The 22,514-nt window shown below is 52.1% G+C and overlaps 10 protein-coding genes across 10 annotated transcripts; 4 read left to right on the top strand and 6 right to left on the bottom strand.

The window, feature by feature from the left end:
* Positions 1-300: 300 nt before the first annotated feature.
* On the top strand, positions 301-1,277 carry BO87DRAFT_47801 (uncharacterized protein). Its single transcript, XM_025629308.1, has one exon. It carries the CDS (start codon positions 569-571, stop codon positions 1,232-1,234), a length of 666 nt encoding a protein of 221 aa, XP_025479925.1. The 5' UTR covers positions 301-568; the 3' UTR covers positions 1,235-1,277.
* A 4,824-nt stretch (positions 1,278-6,101) lies between these two features.
* BO87DRAFT_47682 (uncharacterized protein) lies at positions 6,102-7,560 on the top strand. Its single transcript, XM_025629306.1, has 2 exons — positions 6,102-7,070; positions 7,125-7,560. The coding sequence occupies exons 1-2, from the start codon at positions 6,308-6,310 to the stop codon at positions 7,445-7,447; spliced, it is 1,086 nt and encodes a 361-aa protein (XP_025479924.1). The 5' UTR covers positions 6,102-6,307; the 3' UTR covers positions 7,448-7,560.
* Positions 7,561-7,673: 113 nt separating this feature from the next.
* BO87DRAFT_307792 (putative secretory component protein shr3) lies at positions 7,674-8,443 on the bottom strand (the record flags this gene model as incomplete). The annotated part of the gene is made up of 2 exons (XM_025619409.1): positions 7,674-8,290; positions 8,398-8,443. 2 exons carry the CDS (start codon positions 8,441-8,443, stop codon positions 7,674-7,676), a joined length of 663 nt encoding a protein of 220 aa, XP_025479923.1.
* On the top strand, positions 8,213-8,809 carry BO87DRAFT_47703 (uncharacterized protein). The gene is made up of 2 exons (XM_025629307.1): positions 8,213-8,243; positions 8,464-8,809. Exon 2 carries the CDS (start codon positions 8,545-8,547, stop codon positions 8,758-8,760), a length of 216 nt encoding a protein of 71 aa, XP_025479922.1. The 5' UTR covers positions 8,213-8,243; positions 8,464-8,544; the 3' UTR covers positions 8,761-8,809.
* Positions 8,810-8,858: 49 nt separating this feature from the next.
* On the bottom strand, positions 8,859-11,195 carry rim8 (pH response protein PalF; the record flags this gene model as incomplete). The annotated part of the gene is made up of 2 exons (XM_025627776.1): positions 8,859-10,670; positions 10,731-11,195. The coding sequence occupies 2 exons, from the start codon at positions 11,193-11,195 to the stop codon at positions 8,859-8,861; spliced, it is 2,277 nt and encodes a 758-aa protein (XP_025479921.1).
* A 1,333-nt stretch (positions 11,196-12,528) lies between these two features.
* Positions 12,529-13,921, bottom strand: BO87DRAFT_47615 (putative GAJ protein). The gene is made up of 3 exons (XM_025629305.1): positions 13,901-13,921; positions 13,730-13,838; positions 12,529-13,495 (listed from the first exon to the last, which is right to left on the bottom strand). Exons 2-3 carry the CDS (start codon positions 13,730-13,732, stop codon positions 12,806-12,808), a joined length of 693 nt encoding a protein of 230 aa, XP_025479920.1. The 5' UTR covers positions 13,733-13,838; positions 13,901-13,921; the 3' UTR covers positions 12,529-12,805.
* Positions 13,922-16,184: 2,263 nt separating this feature from the next.
* BO87DRAFT_47580 (uncharacterized protein) lies at positions 16,185-17,241 on the bottom strand. The gene is made up of 2 exons (XM_025629304.1): positions 16,998-17,241; positions 16,185-16,946 (listed from the first exon to the last, which is right to left on the bottom strand). Exons 1-2 carry the CDS (start codon positions 17,137-17,139, stop codon positions 16,354-16,356), a joined length of 735 nt encoding a protein of 244 aa, XP_025479919.1. The 5' UTR covers positions 17,140-17,241; the 3' UTR covers positions 16,185-16,353.
* Positions 17,242-17,429: 188 nt separating this feature from the next.
* BO87DRAFT_307675 (WD repeat protein) lies at positions 17,430-18,906 on the top strand (the record flags this gene model as incomplete). Its single annotated transcript, XM_025619403.1, has 2 exons — positions 17,430-17,668; positions 17,715-18,906. 2 exons carry the CDS (start codon positions 17,430-17,432, stop codon positions 18,904-18,906), a joined length of 1,431 nt encoding a protein of 476 aa, XP_025479918.1.
* Positions 18,907-18,964: 58 nt separating this feature from the next.
* On the bottom strand, positions 18,965-19,725 carry BO87DRAFT_47545 (uncharacterized protein). The gene has a single exon (XM_025629303.1). The coding sequence runs from the start codon at positions 19,445-19,447 to the stop codon at positions 19,022-19,024; it is 426 nt and encodes a 141-aa protein (XP_025479917.1). The 5' UTR covers positions 19,448-19,725; the 3' UTR covers positions 18,965-19,021.
* A 604-nt stretch (positions 19,726-20,329) lies between these two features.
* Positions 20,330-22,131, bottom strand: BO87DRAFT_358292 (MFS general substrate transporter; the record flags this gene model as incomplete). The annotated part of the gene is made up of 4 exons (XM_025621460.1): positions 21,644-22,131; positions 21,465-21,571; positions 20,817-21,400; positions 20,330-20,759 (listed from the first exon to the last, which is right to left on the bottom strand). Exons 1-4 carry the CDS (start codon positions 21,885-21,887, stop codon positions 20,330-20,332), a joined length of 1,365 nt encoding a protein of 454 aa, XP_025479916.1. The 5' UTR covers positions 21,888-22,131.
* Between the last annotated feature and the right edge of the window lie 383 nt (positions 22,132-22,514).

The following is a 22,514-nucleotide window of genomic DNA, read 5'->3' as shown; positions in this document are numbered from 1 at the left end:
CGTGCTCCTGGCGGCCAAAGATCGCCACCATCCGACTCGGTGCTTTTGGAGAGAAGGCGAGGCTTTGGCGCCGAGTTGCTGAAAGGAGCTGAGCGTTTAGCCTGCTTTGGGGTTAGCGTGTCATACGGTATCTTACTGTCTGGTAACTTTACCGTGTCAGACCGCAATACCCGTACCGTACAGGAAATCCGTCTGCCTTTGCGTCGGCGTCAACTCGAGATAAATAATCTTCCTCCACTTCCCTCCCTCTACTTTTTCTCTCCTTTTTCTCCTTGCGCGCTAGAGCAGCCGAAGGGTCTTCCATCTGTCCTTACTATATAGCTTCGTGCTTGCTGTCATCCTGGTGGACAATACCTGCCCTACCTTCAAGTCCCTTGCTGCCTCAGGCTTGCCGCTGCCTACATCTGCCTCTACTATACTATACCACGCCTCCCTTCTACTGCCACGCACAAAGTGACCAGCTCAGGCGCGACCTTGTGATTCACCAGTCATCTGCTGTGGACGTGTCATATATAAACAGTCTACCTCGTGCAATCTTCTCATACACCACTTCAGATCTACCGTCAAAATGCCTGCCAAACCAATCCTCCATCCGTTGCGGACGCCCAAGAACATGACGTTCCCCTCGGAACTACAACCAGACAATGGAGTGAGGCTAGGCGCTCCAGGAAAGCAACAAGATGAGAGTCTCTCAACACCTATCACACCTCCCGCTGCATACACCGAATTCCTCAAATCATTCACGCCTGTCTTCACCCCGGATGGCAATGGAGGTACCGTCACCCGCTTCGTCTGGGACAAGGCCAACAAGACCCCCACATCCCAACCAGCCAGTGCAGTCAGTGGTTCATTCAGCTTCCCTGAACCAACCAGACCAGCTACAGCAACATTACCCCCTCCGTCACCCTATGGAAGTGCACCGCACGGTCGTGACATGATGAGTCTGCGTCGCTTGCGCATCCCGCCGCCAATGCGGTATTCACCTACGCTGGAGACGCCGCGCAGTGCGACGACGCCCGTCCTATCACCCTACTCTTACTCGTACTCCCCGGCCGATTGGAAGATGCGTTACTGGGATGGTCCCCGGAGTGCAACGGTGGGGAGAGTCAGCGTGCGTCATGTTGTCACTCACACGGTGACGTATAAGCGGACGCAACTTGAGGATCCGCCCAAGGGGAAGCGGAGAAAGCATAACGAGACCAAGCAGGAAGAAGAGGATGAAGAAGATTCCTAAACAGGATTTTAGTTCGATTCACGATTTCCTTTGTACTGTTGTTTTCTCTATGGTCATGGTACTAGCGCAGGGTCCGGCGTTAGGAGTTAGGAGGCGGGGGGAAGAAGCAAGCGAGACATTTTATTATCAGTTTTGTTCGGAGCAAGCAGTGCGATTTGAAATTCATTTTTCTTCCTCACTTCATCTACTTCATGTGATCGATCAGTAAGCCATGTAGCATTGCTAGTAGGCAAGTAAAAAATGGTAAACTAGTACTTACAGGGTAGATTCATGTGTATGCGTTGGCAATATACTAAGCAGGGTATATACGCCCAGCAGAGGCTCGACCACGACCACGACCACAACCACAACCACAACCCCAACGGAGTACTATGATCCCCACCATTGACATCTATCGATTTCAATTCCAATCAATTCCACGATTCCACTTCTAAACCAACCCAGTCCCTCGCGCTTCTGACCAGAGCCTCATGATAAATCCAGCCCAACCCCTCTCTTCCCCCATCACCCCTCATTCAATGCACCTCCAGTTCCCAGGCAAATATCCCAGAATATGATAATGTATACACCTCTACATACAACGCACAGACAGAGAAGACAGTAACCCAACGAACCCCTCTTTTCTTTCTCCCACTCAATCATACTAATAGTAACTACTAACTAATGAAGAGTGGGTAACCCCTCCAATTCCACCACGTGTAAACCTATCCACCAGGAATCACAATACTAAGCGATAGCTCCACTTAATCTACGCAACGTCCGAGCTGATAGGGAAAGGCTGAGATAGGCTGAGATGCGCGGTGCTGCGCCGCATTGAATTTTTTCTTCCGTCTAATCTTGCTTGTTTATCGGGATTGGGCTACTGGGTTGGTTGGGTTGACTTTGTACCCGGGGATATGGTAACGGGGATGATTGGTGTGGGTTGGGTTGGGTTTGGTGGTCGGAGAGTTACTAGTTAGTTAGTTAGTTGGTTAGTTAGGCTTTGGGCTAGGGGGGAGGGAGGGTTTGGCGCGGTGAGAGTGGTGGTTGGTGAGTGCACAGGCGCGGTGTGGATTTAGTTGGAGGTTGGAGGGGTAAGTAAGTAGTGGTAGTAGTTGATTGAGGTGTTAGAGTGTAGAGTGTAGAGGGTATTGGGGTTGTATGTTGTAGATTGTCGTGTTGTGGAGAGGGATTGTTGGGTAGATGTTAGTAATTATACTATGCTATGTGGTATGTATGTAAGTAGTGGAGGTGATTGAGCTGGGAAGGGTGTAGATGTGGATGTGTGATGTGATGATGTGACTTCAAGTAAATAGAGAGTTTGAGAGTCTTTGTATGTCACCATCACAGTAGTAATACTTCATAAGGATAAATGTAAAAAGAAGTAACTCTGCATTCAACACACAGACAGACAGACAGACACAGCCATAGAAATAAAATACACAGTAAATCACCTCCGTATTAAGCCCTACGTAACGCACCACCACCCACCATACCAATACCATACAATACCAACCAAACCCATCATCTATCTTCCTGGCGGCAACAACAACCCTACATCCTACCCTCACTCCCTCACTCCCTCCTAACACAGTAATCAATCTCAAGTACCTACCTACCTACGTCCTAGTATGTATTCCATCGCTTATCCCCGACGAATCACAACGATGTGAACAGCCTGCTGTGATCTAGGACGGGTGCATCTCGACCCATGATTGGATGACAAGGCGCGCTCTTTGTTTCATCTTGTTGCTGAAGAATTGCGGGTCGGGGTGATTGGCCTGCTTTTGATGTGCTAGTGGGGAAACGAGGATGGGATGGGGGCAGTGATGGACGGAGATGATTACTTTCTAGGTAATAGGGTCGGTAGTTATTTGCTTTGGTTCTGGGGGGTGTTCGAAGGGCTTTTAGATTGATTGGACTTGGGTAGTTTGGGGGTTAGTGGGATTATACTAGTACCCTGTTGGTGGTAAGATTATAGGGTAGGGGATTGTTGGCAGTGGCAATAATAGAGAGACAGTAGCTGAATACCTGGTAGGAGTACAATGTAACTAACTGTGAGTCGGGTGTACTTCAGCCTCATGACTCTTCTTCTGTGGTTACTTGGAAGTAAGTAGTAGTCACTGCAGACTGCGACTTCATTGCACAGACCGTATAGACAGACACAGACACACACATCCGGCGCGTCCGCGTCCAGCCAGCAGAGTGTCTGTCTTCTTCCCTTCAATTGATTTGATACAAAGATAAAGTGGCCGCTGCAGTTAAGCGCCGGCACTAAGCCCGATGGGGCCGCAGTGGATCTTCCCCTCTTCTTTGTGTTGATATGATTGGTGGGATGGTATAAGAGGGATGTGTGGGGGATGGAGATGACGTGTGGATAATAAATACTAGTAGTCAGTAGTAGATACTACTCTGTAATAGTAGTTAGACGAATTAATGTCCTATTTTTGGATGTTTCCCTTTCCAATGCTGCATACTGCGTATTGCGCACACACTCTATCCTCCAGTCTGATTGGAAAAACAAGATTCTTCTGGTCACTAAGCGGTTATGTCATCTGCTTACTTGCACACACGGCAATCCCATCACCAAACCTAATGCACCTGGACGCCATCTCATCACATCTCAACGCCCAGTCATTTTGCCGCCGGGATCTCAGCCGCTCGGAGGATCACCCATCCTCTCGCTGGAATCCTTCTAGTCAGTCATTAGTCAGTTAGTCCATCGTTGCATGCTTCCCAGAAAAGTAATGAGGGGCCGGCACTATTACTACCCTCGGCGCTAAAGTAGACACTCCCTGGTCATGCCGTCCCTCCATCTATTCGACCCAATCCTGGCGCTTCTGAGCCCTTCCATCCTGGTCGATCAGTTGGTCCGCCCCCTGTTGGGAGGAATAGCGCTGGATTCCGGACAGATGGTAGGTTAGTTGCTGTGGATACTCCCTTGACTCGTTCAATCACAGGCTGTCTGTTAAGCGCCGACGGAGAGACGGGATCGAATCCTCGCGTGTGAGCAAATGTCTGGAGGGGTATTTCTATTTTCATCACAGCAGGGAAGTTATTTCTGGTAACGCCAGGGTCTACTTGACTAGTCCTAGCCCTCAGCAATCTGATTGGCCTCGGAGTCCTGGTGCAGGTGTACCCTGCTCGGTGCTTATGTATTGCTATTTCTAGCAACTCATGGGGATATTTTTGGTAACGAGCACGGCGGTGTTGGATGTAACGGATGCGATGGATATATGTATTGTTGAGCATCCAAGATGAAGTTGAGGATGGAGATGGACTCTCTTGTTGCTCGCATGCTATATTTCCCTTCAATACCGGTCTCCTACCTACCTGGTAGAAGTTGAGTTCAATGGAGCAAAGTCTCTGTGGACACAGCCAAGCCCCTCACACTCCGTCCGAATTGCCCCTCGGAGCTGTTCCTGAGAGGCTTGATTTGACTGGCTGAGACCATCCAGTATTGCCCAGTCCAGTAGCTAGTCCGCACATCTTTTGCAGACTCTAGCCAGACTAGTACGTTGTTTACATAGGCAGAAAGTGTCCTGTCAAATCAGATACTGATACTTGCATAGTCGTTCCATCCTCACGAGGGGTACCCATCTGGCACCAGAACTTTGTCAGTTGGTCGTCTACCTAACTAAACCAGATTCCCAGCGGTTAACAAGGTTATGCCGCCCCTGTGACAAAGGATGCATGATTCCCGCTCGCTGCAGCAGTGGATTGACGACGCTCCCCTCCTTGATGCTGCGCTGTCAGCCAATCAATGCCCCGAAGTGGCCTCCGGTGATGATGAATATAGCAACAACGCTGCGTGGCTGTCAGGTTCTTATACAACCTGGAGCGCAATTCCCCTGCATGACGACTATTCTTCATCACTCGGTGAGCGGGTCATGGGGCAATAACCACAGCTGGTGTCCAAGGAAGGGCGACTCGACCCCGCGTATTGTCGCCCATGTGGTGATCCAGCGCTTGGGTATGATACGGTTTGGTACGACTGGTTTTACAAGAAATGAAGGGAGACAGAGAAAAGCAAAAGAAAAAAAGAAAGAAAAAACATAGAGACAAGTGGATGGGGGTGAAGTCACTGTTGGTTCAGTGGGTGATGGTGATAGGCGTCTAATAACCACTGTGCCACCATCACGGCGGCAATGAAGGACTACATCTAGACCAGTGTCCGCACATGAATTCCTAGCACTTTGTTGGGTAGTGCTAGACAGTTCCTCTTCCTGCCTGTGATTGTCTTCCCTTTGTCTAACTAGTTGGTGAGATTGACATCATCTGTGGTTTGCTCATCAACCATGGGATCTAGTGTTCTGGCAGGCTGACTGACGGGCAACTGAACCATGGAATTCGGCCGAAGAGGGGACGCCTGACGGAGCCAACCATGGTAGGGCGGGGGGGATTCTTTAGGGTTCTGGAACTGAGAGTGAGAGAGCCTAGTGAGGGAGAGAGTGGAAAGAAGCTGATTGAGACAGTAGTGAAAGATGCTGACCGATGCGGTGTGATGCCAAGAGGCTATATTTAGAAGCGGCGAAAGAAGAAGCAGCAAAAGAAGAGGAAGAAGAGCAGAAGAAGCCGAAGAAGAAGTGCTCGTGGATGCCCCTCTTACTCTCTTTTTTCTCTATTCTTACTCCTCTTCTTCTTCTATCTTCCTTTCTCTCCCTCTCTCTCCACCTTCTCATCTCGACACCATTTCAACTGCCCTTCGAGGAAGATACTCATCTAACATCTTCCCCACTGCAACCGAACTTCCCGACCAAACTAATATAATCATATTGATTAATATTAATATTGTTGTTATGCATCGAATTGCCTGATGCGGTGATCCCCTCTTATCCCGTGATCTGCGCGCGCCGTTTCCTTCCCAACCCTTTCCAGCGCCTCTCCAATTATTCTATTCTATTTTCCTCCATATGCATCCTCGGCCATCTTATCTGCTAGTGTCTTGTGCTACTTGCTCCCTCTCCTCCTCTTCCTGATATCCGAATCCGAATCCCCTCGATCTTCCTCTCCTGTCTCTCACTCTCTCCCTCTTCCTCAAACCCCCTTCCTCCTCTCTCCCCCTTATCTATCCCGTCCGACCGCCCTCTTGCCATGGCTCACTCGCTCCCTACGCCTTTCACCCCAAACAGTGACTTTGCTGCCCTCGACTCCCACCGCTTCTCCACGGGTCCCATTACAATCACCGCCCTGGCCCGCTTCGAGTTCGAGGCGGGCAAAGCCAACGATGGCACCAAAATCATGATGATCGAATGGGAGGACGACGCTATAGCTCGCTCCTCCTCTTTCCCCGGAGGTTCCTGGCACGTTGCCTGGGAGGGTAAAACCGCCGTTCTCCCTGCCGATGAGAAGACGAGCGACAACACCCGTCGAATGTACTTTCTACTGCCGCCACACGTTACCATTCCTCCCACCGTCACCCTGTCATACGAGCCCCCGGCCCACGCACCCCCGTCCGCCAAGAACCCCGAACCCATGCAATTGAACCCGCTGCCGGCGATATTTCCTCCAGAGCTCGGTGCTGATGGCCGCTCGGCGGGCAAGAAGGGTGTGCTACACACGATATGGGCGAAGAAGCGGCTGCAGGTGCTGGAAAAGGAGATCCGGGATGAATGTCTGAACAACGCCGAGGGGATTGCGCTGCACATGGCTCTGCAGGAGAAGGAATGGATCGAGTCCAATTTTGGTGTGTCGCTGTCTCCTGACGGACCCAAGGTGGTCGGACAGAGTCACCCGGATCCGCATTATCCTATGGGACCTGCGACGCCGGTATCGCCCAGCAGTGGAGGCAAGCTCGGCGAGAAGCTCAAGGGGCTGAAGCTGCAGACGAGCGAGCGGGAACTGTCCCCGAAGGAGGGTACGTATATACCATACACCAGAGCCAGACTGATGCTAACAATGCTATGATCAGCCTCCGCGCGACATCTACTATCCCCCCAGTCCCCCGACGTGGCCGTCTCCTCCTTCAACTCCTTTCACAGCATACATCGACCGACCCGCAGTCCTGCGCCCGCAGCGCCAGAGGCCCTACGAACGGTGGTGCACTACCCGCCGGAATCAGTACAGGCACAGCAGAATGTCGAACACCACACGGGATTCGCCTCGATGGGAGGGATGGCGCGCACAGCGAGCGCCGACTCGGGCGAGGAACTATTCGCAAAAGCACTGAGCCCGCGGACGCCAGACCTGCCGCGGAGTCCATTTTCATTCCGACCGGAGGGACTGCAGATGTGAGGGAGGCCATGCTTGGGTGTAACAACTTGCTTGCACTGAGTGCATTGATGATGGATTGGATGATGAACTGTGCATTACTGAACTGATACCTATGCTGTACATAGATGATACCTTTGAAACTGCAATTCATAGTAACTGATACCATACACATCCCACTACTACCTTACTTTCACTTCCCCACCACCAATTTCCCCCCCTCACCCTAACTAACACCCTAACCACCTAATCAATTCCTCTTCTTCTTACTTCCCCCCTCCCCATCCACCTTCCCCTCCTTATCCCCCTTCTTCGAAGAAGAACCAGACCCAGAACTAAAACTCTCCACCTCCTGCGCCTCCTTTCTCTCCGCATACCACTGCCCCGCCTGCAACACAAGCACACCAACCAACACCAGCGCAAGGATGGTATTACTCGCCGCCAACACCTTCAAACTATCCTCCCTGCCCAGAATCTGCCCTTGTTCCACATCCACCCCCTCATCCCCACCACCACCACCACCATTCTTAACCAGTTCATCCCCATAAACCCCGCCACTAACCAACCTCAACCCCTTGACAATATTCGCGATATACACCGTAATCCCACACATATACAGCACGAGACTAGCGCCATCGAACAACATATTGCTTTCGGAGGGTTTGTAGAGTTTCATGATCAGACCGAGCAAGCCGAGGAAGATCACGATGTGCAGGATGCGCGGGATTAGGGGCGGCGAGGCGTGCAGGAATCGGAGGTGCGATTCGAAGTAGTCGAAGTGCGTTGCGGGGGTCGGGGTTGTGGACCAGAGGATGGGGTAGTCGTAGGGGAAGAGGGAGAAGATGAGGCCGAGGAAGAAGGATGTTGCTGTTTTATTTTTATTTCATGGTTAGTAATTGATTGGTTTGGTTGGGGGGTGAGATTGGGGGGGAGCGTGAGTGTTTTGGGGAGAGGGTATGGGGGAGGGTGCTCACGGCAGACGATTAGGAAGGTCGCAAAGGACCCGTTGCGGAAGGCCATGATGAAGGCCGACGGGGTAGTATTCCCGTGGGTTTATGGATGGGTGGATGTGGATGAGGTTGGATTGTTGAGGAAGAGGAGAGGAAGAAGAGGAAGAGAAGATGGATGAGATATCGGAGGTTAGAGCGGGCTTGGCGCGACCGGGTTGGTTCTGGTTCCAGTTCAGCCTAATCGCCTCTAATCTACTTATCTCTTTAGTTGACTGCTTATTTGTTATCTACCCATTACCAATCCGCCATTATAATAGTACTATACTAGTACTGCACTATGCATGCAACTCTATTATATACGCCCTCAATGCCGCAGGCTGCTCATAATTAATCCCAAAAAATCCAAACATTGCAACGTAGATGGTATCTCCCGGTATCCCGCAATGCAAGCAATAGAACTCATCCTGACAAACGCCTTTTTATTCTCACCGCTGATATCGCGGTAATGCCTCGTCGCCGCGCGCCGCGCTGCCCACCAGCTGATGGTCGCCTTCGTCGTCGTGGAACACCGGCGCCGTCGGCGCATCCGTCGACCTGCCAGGCGCCTCCATAACTTCCACATCGTCAGGCGCACTGACTTCTGTCATCAACCGCTGTCGCTCAAGCTCCTGCTTATCCTCTCCAGGCGGTTCGGATCCACTCGCGCCCGCCGCGCTGCTTCCAGGCACGACGGTCTGCACCGACTCCGCAGAGATCACCGCCCGCGGGGTCCCATTCTCCGTCGGTGACGGCAGGTGGTGGTAGTCGTTAAGATGGTCGTCCTCCGGCAGCACTGGCGCCGTCGGAATCGCCATCTCAGATGGCCCAACCCCGGCATCATCAGGTGGGCGACTCGGCAGGAGCATCTGCTCAGCCCGCCGGAGCCGGCTCTTTTCATCGCTCGGCTCGTCGGCCGGCGGCGTCGATACCATCTCCCCAGGGTGATATGCCTGTGACTCGCCTGGGTACTCCTGACCGGCGTATTCAGGCCAGTGGGATGGTTCCCGCGGGAAGCCGTAGTCTTCTTGTGCCACATATTCACCTTCGGCGTTGGGGGTCGGGGACTGGTCGGTATTCCATGTCTCGCCGTCCGGGCCAGCGGGCTGCTGATTGGGATCCACTGGAGCGGACGTGGAAGGCGTGCGCTCTGCTGCCTTCACGCCGCGCTGCGAGTCACGCGTCCCAATGACCACTTCGAACATCACCGCCACCACGCCCTTTTCACGTCGAATCTGATCGGTGTCCAGGATGTTACCCGCCCAATTCGCCGTGATCACGCTGTTGTTGACATCGGCCGGGTTCAACACCTGCCCGCTGGAGGAGAAGTTGCCGCCCGAGGAGACCATGTTGAACCGGGGCAGAAACCGGTCGGGCGAGGTGAGCTTGCCCCGCAAGTCGACCACCACTTCCACATAGTACCGGAAGTTGATCATGCTCCCCGGCGTGCGCGTGATGGTCGGAAACGTATCCTCGGGCACCCGGATTGAGGTCTTCACCAGCGCGGTGAGGTTTGTGGGGTCCACCACCAGTGGTGCAAATGTCTGCGCTAGATCCTTGCGGAACACCCCGGTGGTGCGGCTGCTGCCAAGTGTCAGGCCGCCCAAGCCGGTCCGCGAGCGTGGATAGTAGTCTTCGTAAATGGGCTTCTTGCCATCCGCCGGTTTCCCCATCGGGATCGCGGGTTGGAGATCAATCCGCCCCTGGCGATACAGTGTCACGATGATCCCATGCGCGCTGCGCACCTGCTTGCAGTGGTTGATGGTGACATTAATTGGCAAGGTATCCCCCGGCAACACGCCTGCGCGCAGCACTTCTGCCTTGGCCATAATGGTTCGATCCGTCGTGGAGGGGGTGATGCTCCGGGCTTCGCTGTTCCGCATTCCAGTACTCGTCGATGAGTTCGGGTCGCTGGGAACCTGGAAGCTCAAACTGCTATTGCTCCGCCGACTCGATGAGCTGACATTGCTGGGCGCCGGGCTCAGAGGGGGGCGGTTGTCAATACTGTTGCCGCCGTGGGCTGACGGATCGATGGAGAGTGTATCAGGCGCGTCAGATCCGGCTGACTTGGCCTTTGCCTTCGACTTGGACCGTCGGGTAATCGGCTCGAGGGTGACGACGCGCGGCTTAGGTGGGGGAAAGGGCGCGATGTCAATGTTTTCTAGGACGTTGACGCGTCTCCGGCACGTCGAGGTCGGGTTGATCGTCGTCGGTTTGGTCAAGGTGGATGTAAGCATATATGATATCGTGCCTCGTTCGAACTAAATGCGACTGTGATCAGTATGGCCCAATAAAATCCATACGGAAGGGGATCCACGCACATTGATGCTACTGGGTAGCGCATACGGGGGAAAGCACATCTCAAAGCGAAACTTGTAGATTCCTTCTTTAAGCCGACCTTCCCCGCAAAGTACGACCTCGTCTTCGAATAGTGTGGACAGGCCATTTCCCAGATATTCGGCACCGCGACGCCCGCGCCCCGGCCCCAGAAAGCCCAAATCCGGGGCCTGTTCACCCGGGGGCACGGTGTTCTTGAAGACCTTGACAAAGCCATGGAGACAGACCACCAGATGTGTAATGCGAACGGGCCGTACCACTGTAAGGACAACGGTCCCACTGATCACATCCCCGGGAAAGTATGAGCGCCAAGGATCGTCCGGTTCGATGTAGAAGTCGGTGATGCTGCGATTTCGTTGACCGAGTTGGGAGCGAAATTTGGAGAGGAGGGAGCTGCGATTCCGACCGAGCGGCGAGGGGGGTTGTGAGGGGAGAGGGTTGACGGACATGACACACGACCCAATCCATGCACGAGGAGGGAGGGAAGGGAGGAGGGAGAAATGGCGACCGGAAGTAAGGAAGTCGGAATCGGGCGAACAACGAGCTGCTGACGGCGGAATTCAGGGGAGGGGCGGGTGGACAATGGGGGGGGGGGAGGACTGAAGGAGGGGAAGAATGAGGCTGGCAGGACCGGGGCTCAGCAGCGTCACTACGGTCAGTCAAGTGACGAGACGGCGACGAAGAGGTGGTGGTCGATGCGGACGCAAGGGGGAGCGAGTCGATGAGGAGCAAGAGTACACCGTCCAGATCTCGAGAGTCGAGGGAGACGAAAACGCGATCGAGACAGCAGGGAAATTCTCCTTCCAGACACCATCGATCAAGCTACCGATGAACCGGCCCGATGTGTCCGTCGGGCGCAAAGGCAGCAGCGACAGGAGGAGCAGCAGCAACAGCAGCAGGGTGAGTCTCTCGACCGGTCTAGGACCAGTTCCAACCCCAGCCGCAGCACACACAGCACTAGAATAGCCAAGCGCGTGTCTTTAGTGGGATGAATGGGTCCCCTTGTTTTGCTGGTCGCTGACGATGCGGGGAGTTTGGTCGGGGAAGATCGTGTCTCAAATCTCGGAGTTTGGGGGGAGGGAGGGGGAGGAAAACGAAGAAAGGAAAGGAAAAGGGAGAGACGAAGGGGAAGATGACAAGTAGGGAGAGATATCAACAGTAATGGTGACAGGCCCGCATTATTTCTCGACTGGAATTTCCCACGATCACGGCCAAAGGGTTGACAGAATAGCCCCTATAACCGGGATATACTGGAGGGGAGGGAGAGGGGGATGGATGATGGAAGGGAAAAGGAATGGATAGTCCCGGGAATTAGTGTGGAGGGAGTCAATCACGGGGAGGAGGGCTGGTAAGAGGATGACAAAAGAGCAACCGGAATGAACAGGACACGCAGAAGATAGTCGCGAATGGTAGTAGAGAAGAAAAGAGGAAAAGAAAGGAATGGATCCGTATGGAGAAAGGGGAGAGGGAGAGAGAGAGGAAGGGTCAACAGTACGGAGTAGTAGGAGGAGGTGTCAAGCAGAGAGGAAGTGATGGATGGAGAAAGAAGAAGATGATGGAGGGATGGAGATAAGCAGCCCGGCTTGTGGTCGAGGTCAAGCTTCTCTTGGGCCGTTCGTGGCTCGGCGGTTTCCACTCGGAGCAAATCGACTTTCCACTGATTCTATTTTCTGTACGAATTGGCTTTTTGGTTTTGCCTGCCGTGAGCTGAAATTATGCTTGTAGGGCATGGTGATGATAATTATTATTAATATTAGTCTTTTACTTATTAGTATTATTCTTCCACCATTTTCCTCTCCTTGACTAGTCACATTGACCACCACTCGTGGCTCATTAACTCGAAATAAAACCGACTAACGAATTAGTCCCCTCAAATGGACCAAGTTAACCACAAAGTACTACTAGTAGTTAAAACTAGTGGTGAGAAGCCGCTGACAAACTTCCCGACGGATGGATTGATGGATTCCATGACGGCCCATCCTAATAACAACCACCACCACCACTAATCATTCCTAAGCATCAACCACATCCAATCCATCCATTAGTGACCAGAACAGGACTACTTCATCTCCATCTCTAGCTCACGCAATCCTTCCCCCTCCACGTATTCTTCCCCATAACATTCCCGCTGCACCATCCGCAACACTTCCCGATCCCCTCCGGTCATCTTATCCACATACCCTTCCAAGATGTAGATGTTATCCGTCCACTGATGTGCCAGTCGCCGATACTCCTCCGTCTCCTCTTTAATCTGCGGTAAGCTTTTCCCCTCCGAACTTGTCGCCAACGCCATCCACTCCCCCTGCAGTTGATGTGTCTCCCGCTCGAGCACAGCCTTCTGCTCCATCAATCTCCGGCGCTCTTCCTCACCATTCCCTTCCCCATCCCCATGCGCCTCTTCGCCCTCTTCCTGCACTCTCGCCTGCTTCCGCGCAGACAATCTAGCCTCCGCATCTTCCCAACTCCCTCGGACCCGGTCCACCTCCCTCCGTAACCTCCGGATCCGCTCCTCGCGTTCTTTCTTCTCCTCTCCCCCAAAACACCAATACCAATTCCCACTACCGATCTTCTCAACCCGGATCCGTCCCTCATCGGTCAATTCCTGAATGTACTCCTTCACCTGCATTCCATTGATTGAGGCCACCGACGGGATCATCTTCTCCAGATCCTTCAGGGTGTGGCACGTCCCCGTAGCCCGCAGATGTGAGACGATCAGGGCTTGTTTGGCACTCCTGGAAAGTTTAGGCGGCTAGCTCGACACAATAGTCATTTATTTTGTTTTTTCTTTTTCCTTATTTTCTTTCTTGCTTCGTAAAAGGAAAAAAAAAAAAAAACAAGACAGAGAGACAGACAGACAGACACCCTTGGACTAACGCGCCCACTAAGGCACATAGTAGTAGTGCTTGCTTCCTTAGTGGCCTTGATGAGGTGCCCAATCACTCGCCCCATTGGTTGCGGGGAAAAGACGGAGGCGTCGACGTACCATGGTCAGGCAGGTAGCCTTTAGCTACTTGCTGTGTGTCTTGGACTTTTGCTTATGTCTGGACCCTGTGGAGAGGGGAGGGGGGCAAGGTGTTTCCTTTTTGAGGTTGCTGACAGGCATAAACGAGATTAATTAGTGGGGTCGGAGATGTCCTGCTGGTGAGATACTTACAGTAAGATGGATGGAGTTGAGTGATGAGGGTGGACCGGTGCGTGAGTGAGTTGAGTGAGTGTGTGTCTACTTTCCCACTACTACTACTACTACTACTACTACTACTACTACTACTACTACTACTACTACTACTACTACTACTACTTCTGGACACCCCAAACAGTAAAAGTTCCCCCCCGGTCATGTGGCATCACGGGGTCGACTTCAACTATAATGGCCTCGGTATTTGTTTGTTCTCCCCGTAGGGCTGCTGAGTATTCATTACTACTGGCAATCACGTTCATGACCTGCAGTTACAGGGGAGCATCCCCTGTGATAATGACTAGGCGCCTTCTATTTTTCTATTTCTGTTAAATCTTTTGCCCTTACTGGATACAAACCCCGCTCATCTCATCCTTGCAAGGCAGGCACTGGGTCGATGCGCGACATCATCGCCGAAACTCGTCCTCTCCTGTCTGTCCTTGTAGGGAGAGATACGTAGGTCTGCTGACACTGTCCCCCGATCCCTTGTCAAGCAATCGGAATGGCGATCTCTATCTAACGGGCTGTGTGTGACACAAGGTATAGATAACACGCCGGAACTGAATCCTCGCTACTGTCGTCTCATCACCACAGTTTGAACAAGGAAGAAGACAACAGAGGACCGTCCTATCAGCGAAATATCCTCTCCATACCGACGCGGCGCATCCAACAAAGCGTCCCATACCATAAAGCATAAAGGGGGCTACAGACTTCAGACGGGCAAACAAACCATCTGCACAAGTTCAACCTCAGACATTTGTCCATATTTCTAAACAAAAATCCCCCCCGTTCGCTCAACCCACCTACCTCCTACTTACCCGACTCAAAACGCACAGATCACGCAATTCTCTCACTACTGTATATTATACAGCACCCAGTACATAGGGCATCCATCCAGCCGATGCAGATCTTTTCCAAGCACCACGCACGGATCAGGTAATTCTCGTGTGTATTCCATACAAGCGTGCAGCTCACAGACATAAGCAAAAGCTTGTGTCAGCAGATGCCCATCCTGCCCTTACCACTGTAGGGGAAATTATCGACCAAAACACATGTCAGCTGAGTGTGAATCCTAAGTAGTAGCGAAGATGGCTGAAGTGGAAGCAAAAAGGGTCTGAGACACTCTGAGGCAAGATAAGGTTTTCTTTGACGGCCAGTCTATATCGCGGTGAGCTATTGCTTATGAAACACGGCTATGGGCGGCGGTCAGAGGGGGCGAGAGGATTATCCCCCCTCCACTCCCTCCCTTTTGTCCGTGAGTAAGTTGGTGCTGCTACTGGGATCTCGCCGATGCCGGCTTTCTCCGGCGTCTGCTTTGGTTCACCTGCAGGGGCTGTCTTTGTACTGCGGTGTACGGGTTAGGATGTACCGAGGGGAGCTACTATAAGCGGTTAAGGTATATTTCTGCATAAGATGACGGACATAAAATGCTTAGCATAGCTTGCTGATGTACGGGTAGCCTGTTCCTGAAGTGCGGTTGGGTGCCTAGGCAATCGTTAGTTATGCGGTGCACGGCAGGATGCAGACTTCGGAGACTGATCAGCATTTTTGCAGCCCTCTTGAGCTGGTTGTTTGATTGTCTCATCTGGTCGGACTGCTAACGGAGTGATGCGTGGATTCCGGCAGTGGTGACCTTGACTGTGAAATGGCGGCTTGTCGCGGGAAACGACATGATGACATGTCATCTGACTGACGATTTAATCACGCCAGAGCTACTTTCTCGTATGCAGTATGAAACATGTTTAGGTTACAGGTAAGGCATTTGGTGGATGCTATTAAAGTATTGTGGAGGAATTTGAATAGAAACAGGATATTCTGATACAACGTGCATTCCGCAAACTTTGTTCAAACGGTCAAGGAATGCTTGGGTGAAGAAGCGTGAGCAGCAATTGACCCTGGGGTGCATGAAGATGGACGGGCCAGTCCAATCAAGGTTCAACGGCATTCCAGCAGATGCACCAGCCAAGATCTTGGCGGCGCCGGGTCGACGATGATCGCGGGCTAAGATTTGCGATGTGCAACATGCATAGGGCTCTGCCTCGTGAGGTTGACCGGGGCTGGGCGAGGTGACTGATCGTATAGGAAGCAAAGACATGATGCTTCTTATTGCTGCCTCGATTGGACAGTCGAAGGTAAGGACCTGACTGGAGCCGAGACAAGCTTGCTGTACCCACGAGCCAAATGCATCTTAATCTAGTGGCTTGCTGAAAGATGAGATCTTTGATCCCTTACAGTTGCGCATCCAGCCAAGCAATGTTGACATCAATCCTCGCGTATCGTATTGTCCTCAATCTCTGGTTCTGGCGCCCTAATGATGAGCGGTCACCATAGGAGTATGCGACTGGATTGGAGCCCGAATGGATGATGCAACAGTAGTTGTGGAAGGTAGACCACGCCACAGGTACAATAACTGCTGAGTAGCTTGCTAGACCTCACCACCTCTCATCATCTTCCATGTCCAGCTCAGCTGCGGAGGTCATTTTACGACCCAACTTGCGCTTCTTTGGCCGCCTTTTATTCACCACCACGCTCTCTAACTCATCGCCCGAGCTCGCCATCGTACTACTCTGACCGGTATTTGCTCTTTTGCGGCGCATTGTTCGGCTGAGCTGAGGGACTAGGGGTAATTCGTCTGTCGGGATTTCCTCTCCCTCCACAAGCACCATGTCTCCGGTTTCACCCAGAGATTCCTTGGCCATTTCCTCCATTAGAATCCCCATAGCTATCAACGCCGTCTCGTCCATGCTCTGGTAATCATCCCGTCCTCCGTCGATCGTCGCATGGTCATAGTAGTCGGCCGAATATGCGTGAATGGCCTCGAGCAGCTCGGAGCTGGGTAGGGGGCAGCCGGGCGGGAGGGCCTCATGAGCAAAGTAGAAATCGTTTTCTTCGTAGCGCTGCGGGGCGTTTTGTCGACGGAAAAGTACTTCCTCCGGACGGACTGGACGAGTGCTGGACGATGCGGTATCGCGGTATTTGGAAGAGAATGGGACCGATGGCAGAAAGCCATGATGATTCACCCGACCTGGACACAGTCAGCCTGCTGAAGTGGGAGACAAGCCGCATGAGCACTAACCGGCAACGGCATCATAGACAGTCGCTTGTCGCTTCTGTCGCCTGGCGCCGAACTCATCTTGTTCCTGGGCTTCGACAACATCGGGGGTGGGAGGCCGGACGAAGGAATTCTGGCTCAATGCAAGGGATTTGCCGTAGGACATAGTCCCGGATTAGCTAGAGCCGCCCGTGCGAAAGGATCAGGAAGCTTGTTCCCAGGGAGGACCGGACAGCTGGAGGAGACTGTGCCGGCGGGCAAGTTGATACTTCCGATTGCTTTTGCGACACCCGGAAGATTTTCCCCTTCGTGATTGGTATTCCGGCACAACCTTTCTCCGGCAGTTGTTGCGGTCATGTGAGAACGAGTCATCCCATCTACTTATCACAACAACTCATCTGCCTTGTCTAGATATATCTTCACGGAGCTCGGAGAAGAGCTCTGTTGGCCTAATGAATGAATGCGTATCTTCTCAATAGGGTTTTGGGGTCCATAAGTCCCTCAACCTTTCATGTCGCACAAACCACGCGACTTGTTCAACAGCTCGAGCCGGCGCCTGGCATTCGCTTCTCAGCACGTAGAGACATTCCCTTAGGAGGGAGTCAAGAGGATGCAGGCTTGATCTTTGATGATGAGGTATTTGCTCACAAGGCGGGAGTGAATGTGCTCGCCATCGATCACTATGATGGCCGATTGTATGTTACACTCACCCTGTGCCTGGCTCCAATTAACGGTAGACAGCATGGTCTCTGGGGGTGCAGATCCTTCAATTCATCTGTGGGATTTGGAGTCACGAGGCTCAGATCTGAAACATTTGCACCAGTCCGTGGCATCTGTCAACAGAGCCTCGCATGAAGATGCCCACACACGTGCCATTACTTCCGTCTCAATATACCCATTTGATCCTACACCGTCTACTATCTTGACAACCTCGTACGATGGTACACTCAAGCTTTCGGCTTTAGCCCCAGCGGCTATTACACCTGTGCACACTTTCAATCTAGACTGCACACCGTACAGCCATTCGCTGTCGTCAAATCCAGCGTCTCCTTTGCTCATTGCAGTAGGTACCTCGGAGAAGCCGGTCCGACTACTTGACCTACGTTCAGGTCTGTCGACACATGGTCTCCCTGGACATGAATCTTCAGTCCTGTCCGTATCATGGGCTCCTCATCAGCCACACATCCTGGCTTCTGCGTCGGCAGATAATAGAGTAATTCTCTTCGACATCCGCCGAGGAGGCCACAATTCAGCCATCGCAGCACTAGACATGGATGATGCCGTTGGACTCGTGCGCCCGGGATCCACCCCAGCATCTTACCAGAGCCGCCCAGCATTCTCGCCGCACGCTCGAGCCCATAATGGCGCCGTGACGGGTGTGCGGTGGACGTCTACCGGTAGTCACCTGGTAACCGCTGGTCAGGACTCTCGGATTCGAGTCTGGGATGCTGGAACAGGTGCGAACACGCTTGTACACTTCGGTCAGCGTGTCCGGAACAGTGTGACTTCTCACCTGGCCGAAAGGGCACCGCTCATTATACCTCGCGCAGTGGTCACCCCTGGGCAAGAAACGCTCTTATGGCCAAACTTCAATGAGAGAGATGACCGTGGGGAGATCTTCATGTTCGAACTTCGAGAGGGGGCTTTTGTCAAGCTTCTTCGCGTACCGGGTCTCGTGACCGGTCGCCAGCAGTTCCAGGGCCGCTCCAGTGCCCTCAGCGCTGCCAGGATCAACGCCCTTGCTTGGCGCGGTAACGGTGCCTCAGGAGAAGGGATCGAGATGTTTTCGGCCCACGGCGACGGAACCATTCGCACCTGGGCCTCGCGGGAACCCGAGGGTGAGCCGGATGATGAAGCCGAAGAAGCCGAACGAGCAGACCGCAAACGCAAGCGCGATGTTCTCGACGAGATCTACCGGGGATTTATAGGCTAACTGTACGACGAAGAACTCTACGGAACGACAAAACATAGCACAAGATAGAAATATCGATTCGTTCATCTATAATACATCATATTCATGTCGAGCATATCCCAGATATGCATATCATTTACTCGTTCCTGATCTGGTGCTCGCCAATAGCATCTTCGTCCTCCCCGGAGAACCGCTCGTAAGAACTGCGGTTAAGATTGGAGTGCTTCAGGTTTCTGGACTCGCCCTTGGCACCAGGGTGATTGGTGCCGATCAGGGTCCTCTTGGACTCGCCTTCAGCCGGGAAACTATCACCAGTTCCAGTGACGACTTCGCCTGAGGGAGCCATGTCTCTTGTGCTGCGAGGCATATCGGTGGCGTTGTCGGCGGCAAAGGCGGAGGTCGGGTGAGCGATACCGTAGTTATCGAACTGAGAATCTTCGGAGCGCTGATCAGGGCGAGGAACGGAGGGGATTGTGTTCATAATGCCTGCATCGTTGGGAATGCGAGTGCCCTCGGGAGCCATGTCCTCGAGACGTCCGCCGCGGTGAGGGTCAGAAGACATATTGAGTGGTATGGTGGTATTTGAGCTTGGTGAAGTTTTGGAGTTGAATTGAGTGGATTTGATTACGGTCGAGCTTGGTTAGGTTTAATCTGGATGGGCAAGAGACCACCAGGCCAAGTCAGTTTATATAGCTGATGAGTCGGGCTGGACTGACATCTGATGTCACTGTCCAGGCGCAAATTGAGTCTGGGCCATGATGAGGCTATGATATCAGCAGGGTCCCAACGTGCATCCGAGCGCAGGGAACCAGTCAATCGATGATGAAACATGCAAGGATCTATGGAATACTCCAACCCAAATCTAGCCGAAGATTCCATAGACTCCGGTCATCCAATTTGGAGACGAAGGCAAATCACGTCAGTCCCTAAGGTACCCGCTATACGTTGCCATACTATCACCACCCGCCCTTTCGGCACCACCACATCATGGTTTGCAACATTACTGCCCATCTGACAGGTACGCCATTCACAGATGGTCTTTTTTCCTTTCCGATATCTGATTTGCCCCTTCAGCATCTTCAGCACTTTAAATTGAGTAACGTCATCGCCATGGCCATTTCTGACTCAGCATTCGGGACCCTTCCCGGCCAATCAGAAGGCATCCTCAGGAACAATGGCTTTTAGCTTCACTTCAACAACCACCATCCGTGGAATGATACTTTATAGAGGCCTTATCTGTGTCTGCCTCGGTGCTCATAATATTATTCTCCAAATCAGCGATGCACAGTATCAGTTTCTTTCGGTCGCAAACTCCCTCGGTCAAACAATCAATGCGTCATCCACCTCACACGGCGACCGGTTTTTGCTCTCCGTGCCAGTGTCGTGCAGCGAGGCAAGATACTACATACATACACGGGGTTATGTGATGGGGCGATAGGAGAGTTCAACATTTGGCACACAGTGCCAATCTCGTCAGTCGCAGCCGCGTTCCCATCATAAACACACTGCCCGCAAGTAGGAGAACGCCGGAGTAGACCTTCATTCCCCAGTAAGACCCGTCGTCATAGGCTAATATTGCTCCTCCAATGGACCCTGTTACAAGCCCCGCGATTGATGCGAAGAAAAAGTTCAGCCCAACCCAATATCCGATTTCTCGAGGCGGGGCTATGGGTGCCACCAAAGCCACGAAAATAGTATAGTAGGCCCCCGACGTGACTCCAAACAGTACATCAAAACTGATGATTGCTGAGTTGTTGGTACCCGGGATCCAAAGCGCGAGCACCAGGATACCGGAGCAGACAGTACTTGAGATAAAACTGTTGTATGCGCCGGTCTTGTCCGCGAAAAAGCCAGAAAAGAATCGTCCAAAGAGACTACGACGTACATCAGTACATGCATGGTATTATAAAGGAGTGGGGTCAGAAACACACCTTCCAGCATTCTGAATAGATACGAGGTACTGCGACAGATTGTTCTGCATTCCCACAGCCAATGACGATGTGACGATATAGTTACTTGGAACCCATATACCAAAGCTCAGCAAAGTGCCGCCGGCAAGAAGCAAGACCATATTCACATCTCGGAAAGGGTGCAGGAGGTTCTCTCGATTCAAAACCTCTGGGCGTGGAGGCACGCGCTCCCTTACAGTGAGACCAGCGATGATAAGAAAGACTAACATCATGAATGCGACGATCCGCATGGCCCAACCGAAGCCGACTTTGGGAATGAGTTGGTTAACTATGATTGGCAATATGATGCCCGCGATCCCTGACGAAGACGAGATGATTCCGTATGCCAATCCGCGCCGTTTGTTGAACCAATTAGGAATGACACTCAAGACTGGCTGCGCTATGGCGCAGAGTCCTATTGGACTACAGATGCCCTGTGCGAGCAGAACCTGATAGTATTTCGTGGATATAGAAGCCATCATGACCCCAAAAATATGAAACAATGAGCCTCCGATGACGACTGCGCGCGGTCCGAAAGTATCACTCAGCCGGCCGACAATAGGACCCTGTATATCTCTCACAGCATCAGTATGCAGAACATGAGATCCGATGAGCAATCTATCTTCTTACCAAGGCAAGCATGAAGAAGACTTCAAACGAAGGGATCCACGCGATCGTACTCGCAGGATAGCCTGGAAACATGACATTCTGATAGTAGTTCTGGAACACGCCAATACCTATTGTGAAATTCTAAGTATCAGTGAACCCGAATGTCCTAGCTTTCTGAACCATTTCATACGGCCACTTACTGTGAAGCCACCCATAACTGGAAAACATCGCACACCATCCACCCACCACTATCAGCCACGCTGCTGTACCACCGTCGGGGACTGAGTCATCTCGGTCGCCTCGGTCGTCGACTTGGGAGTCTGGAGTCGTCCGTCTAGATGGTGGGGTGGCAGACAGACACTCTTTAAACCTGCTGTGTCCAGGTCCTATCGTGTGAGTATCACGAGCATCTTGGACTGGGCTTCTTACTACCGATATGGACATTTCGAACGGCCCTCTTCGTCACAGAAAGGTGATATGTTAGATGATAGAACTTGCTCCCCACGAACAAATCACATATATCACAACACATCGCGTCCATCTCTAGCGCACTCTAATCAGAACATTCGCTGGCATCACCTTGAGATCAATTGGCTAGATTATTCTCCGACATGCACCATTAAGCCCATTAAGCACATATCATCACACCGTTGGAACAATCGAAGCTGATGCACAGTGAAGATCAGCGAACCTATACAGTTGGCACAGCGAACATTCCCAGACCTTCTTATACACGGTACAGTAGTCCATATTACACCTATCAGACCATCTTTTACAATATAGTATCTATCTACTTTGGTAAATGCCAAAATTATTTCCCAGAAAGCAAAACCGGAAATACCTTTTCAGACAAACCAGATACGGTGTACCTGTACGGAACCACATCTGGACTCAGAACTCAAGATAACCTCCGACGCATGCATGCTGTAGCGTGCCAGATGGGATCTCATATACATAAGCCGATCGTGGCACGATATCACTAAGCTATAGTTATGTGGGTAGTGAGTGTACAGGGATATGAGAAAAGGGTTGGAGAATGGGTCCTCAGCTAGTCGTTTTCATGATATTCAT

The sequence above is a fragment of the Aspergillus neoniger genome, assembly GCF_003184625.1.
Source record: "Aspergillus neoniger CBS 115656 unplaced genomic scaffold BO87scaffold_15, whole genome shotgun sequence".
In the NCBI taxonomy this organism is placed as follows: domain Eukaryota; kingdom Fungi; phylum Ascomycota; class Eurotiomycetes; order Eurotiales; family Aspergillaceae; genus Aspergillus; species Aspergillus neoniger.
This window is presented reverse-complemented; position numbering and strand designations above follow the sequence as displayed.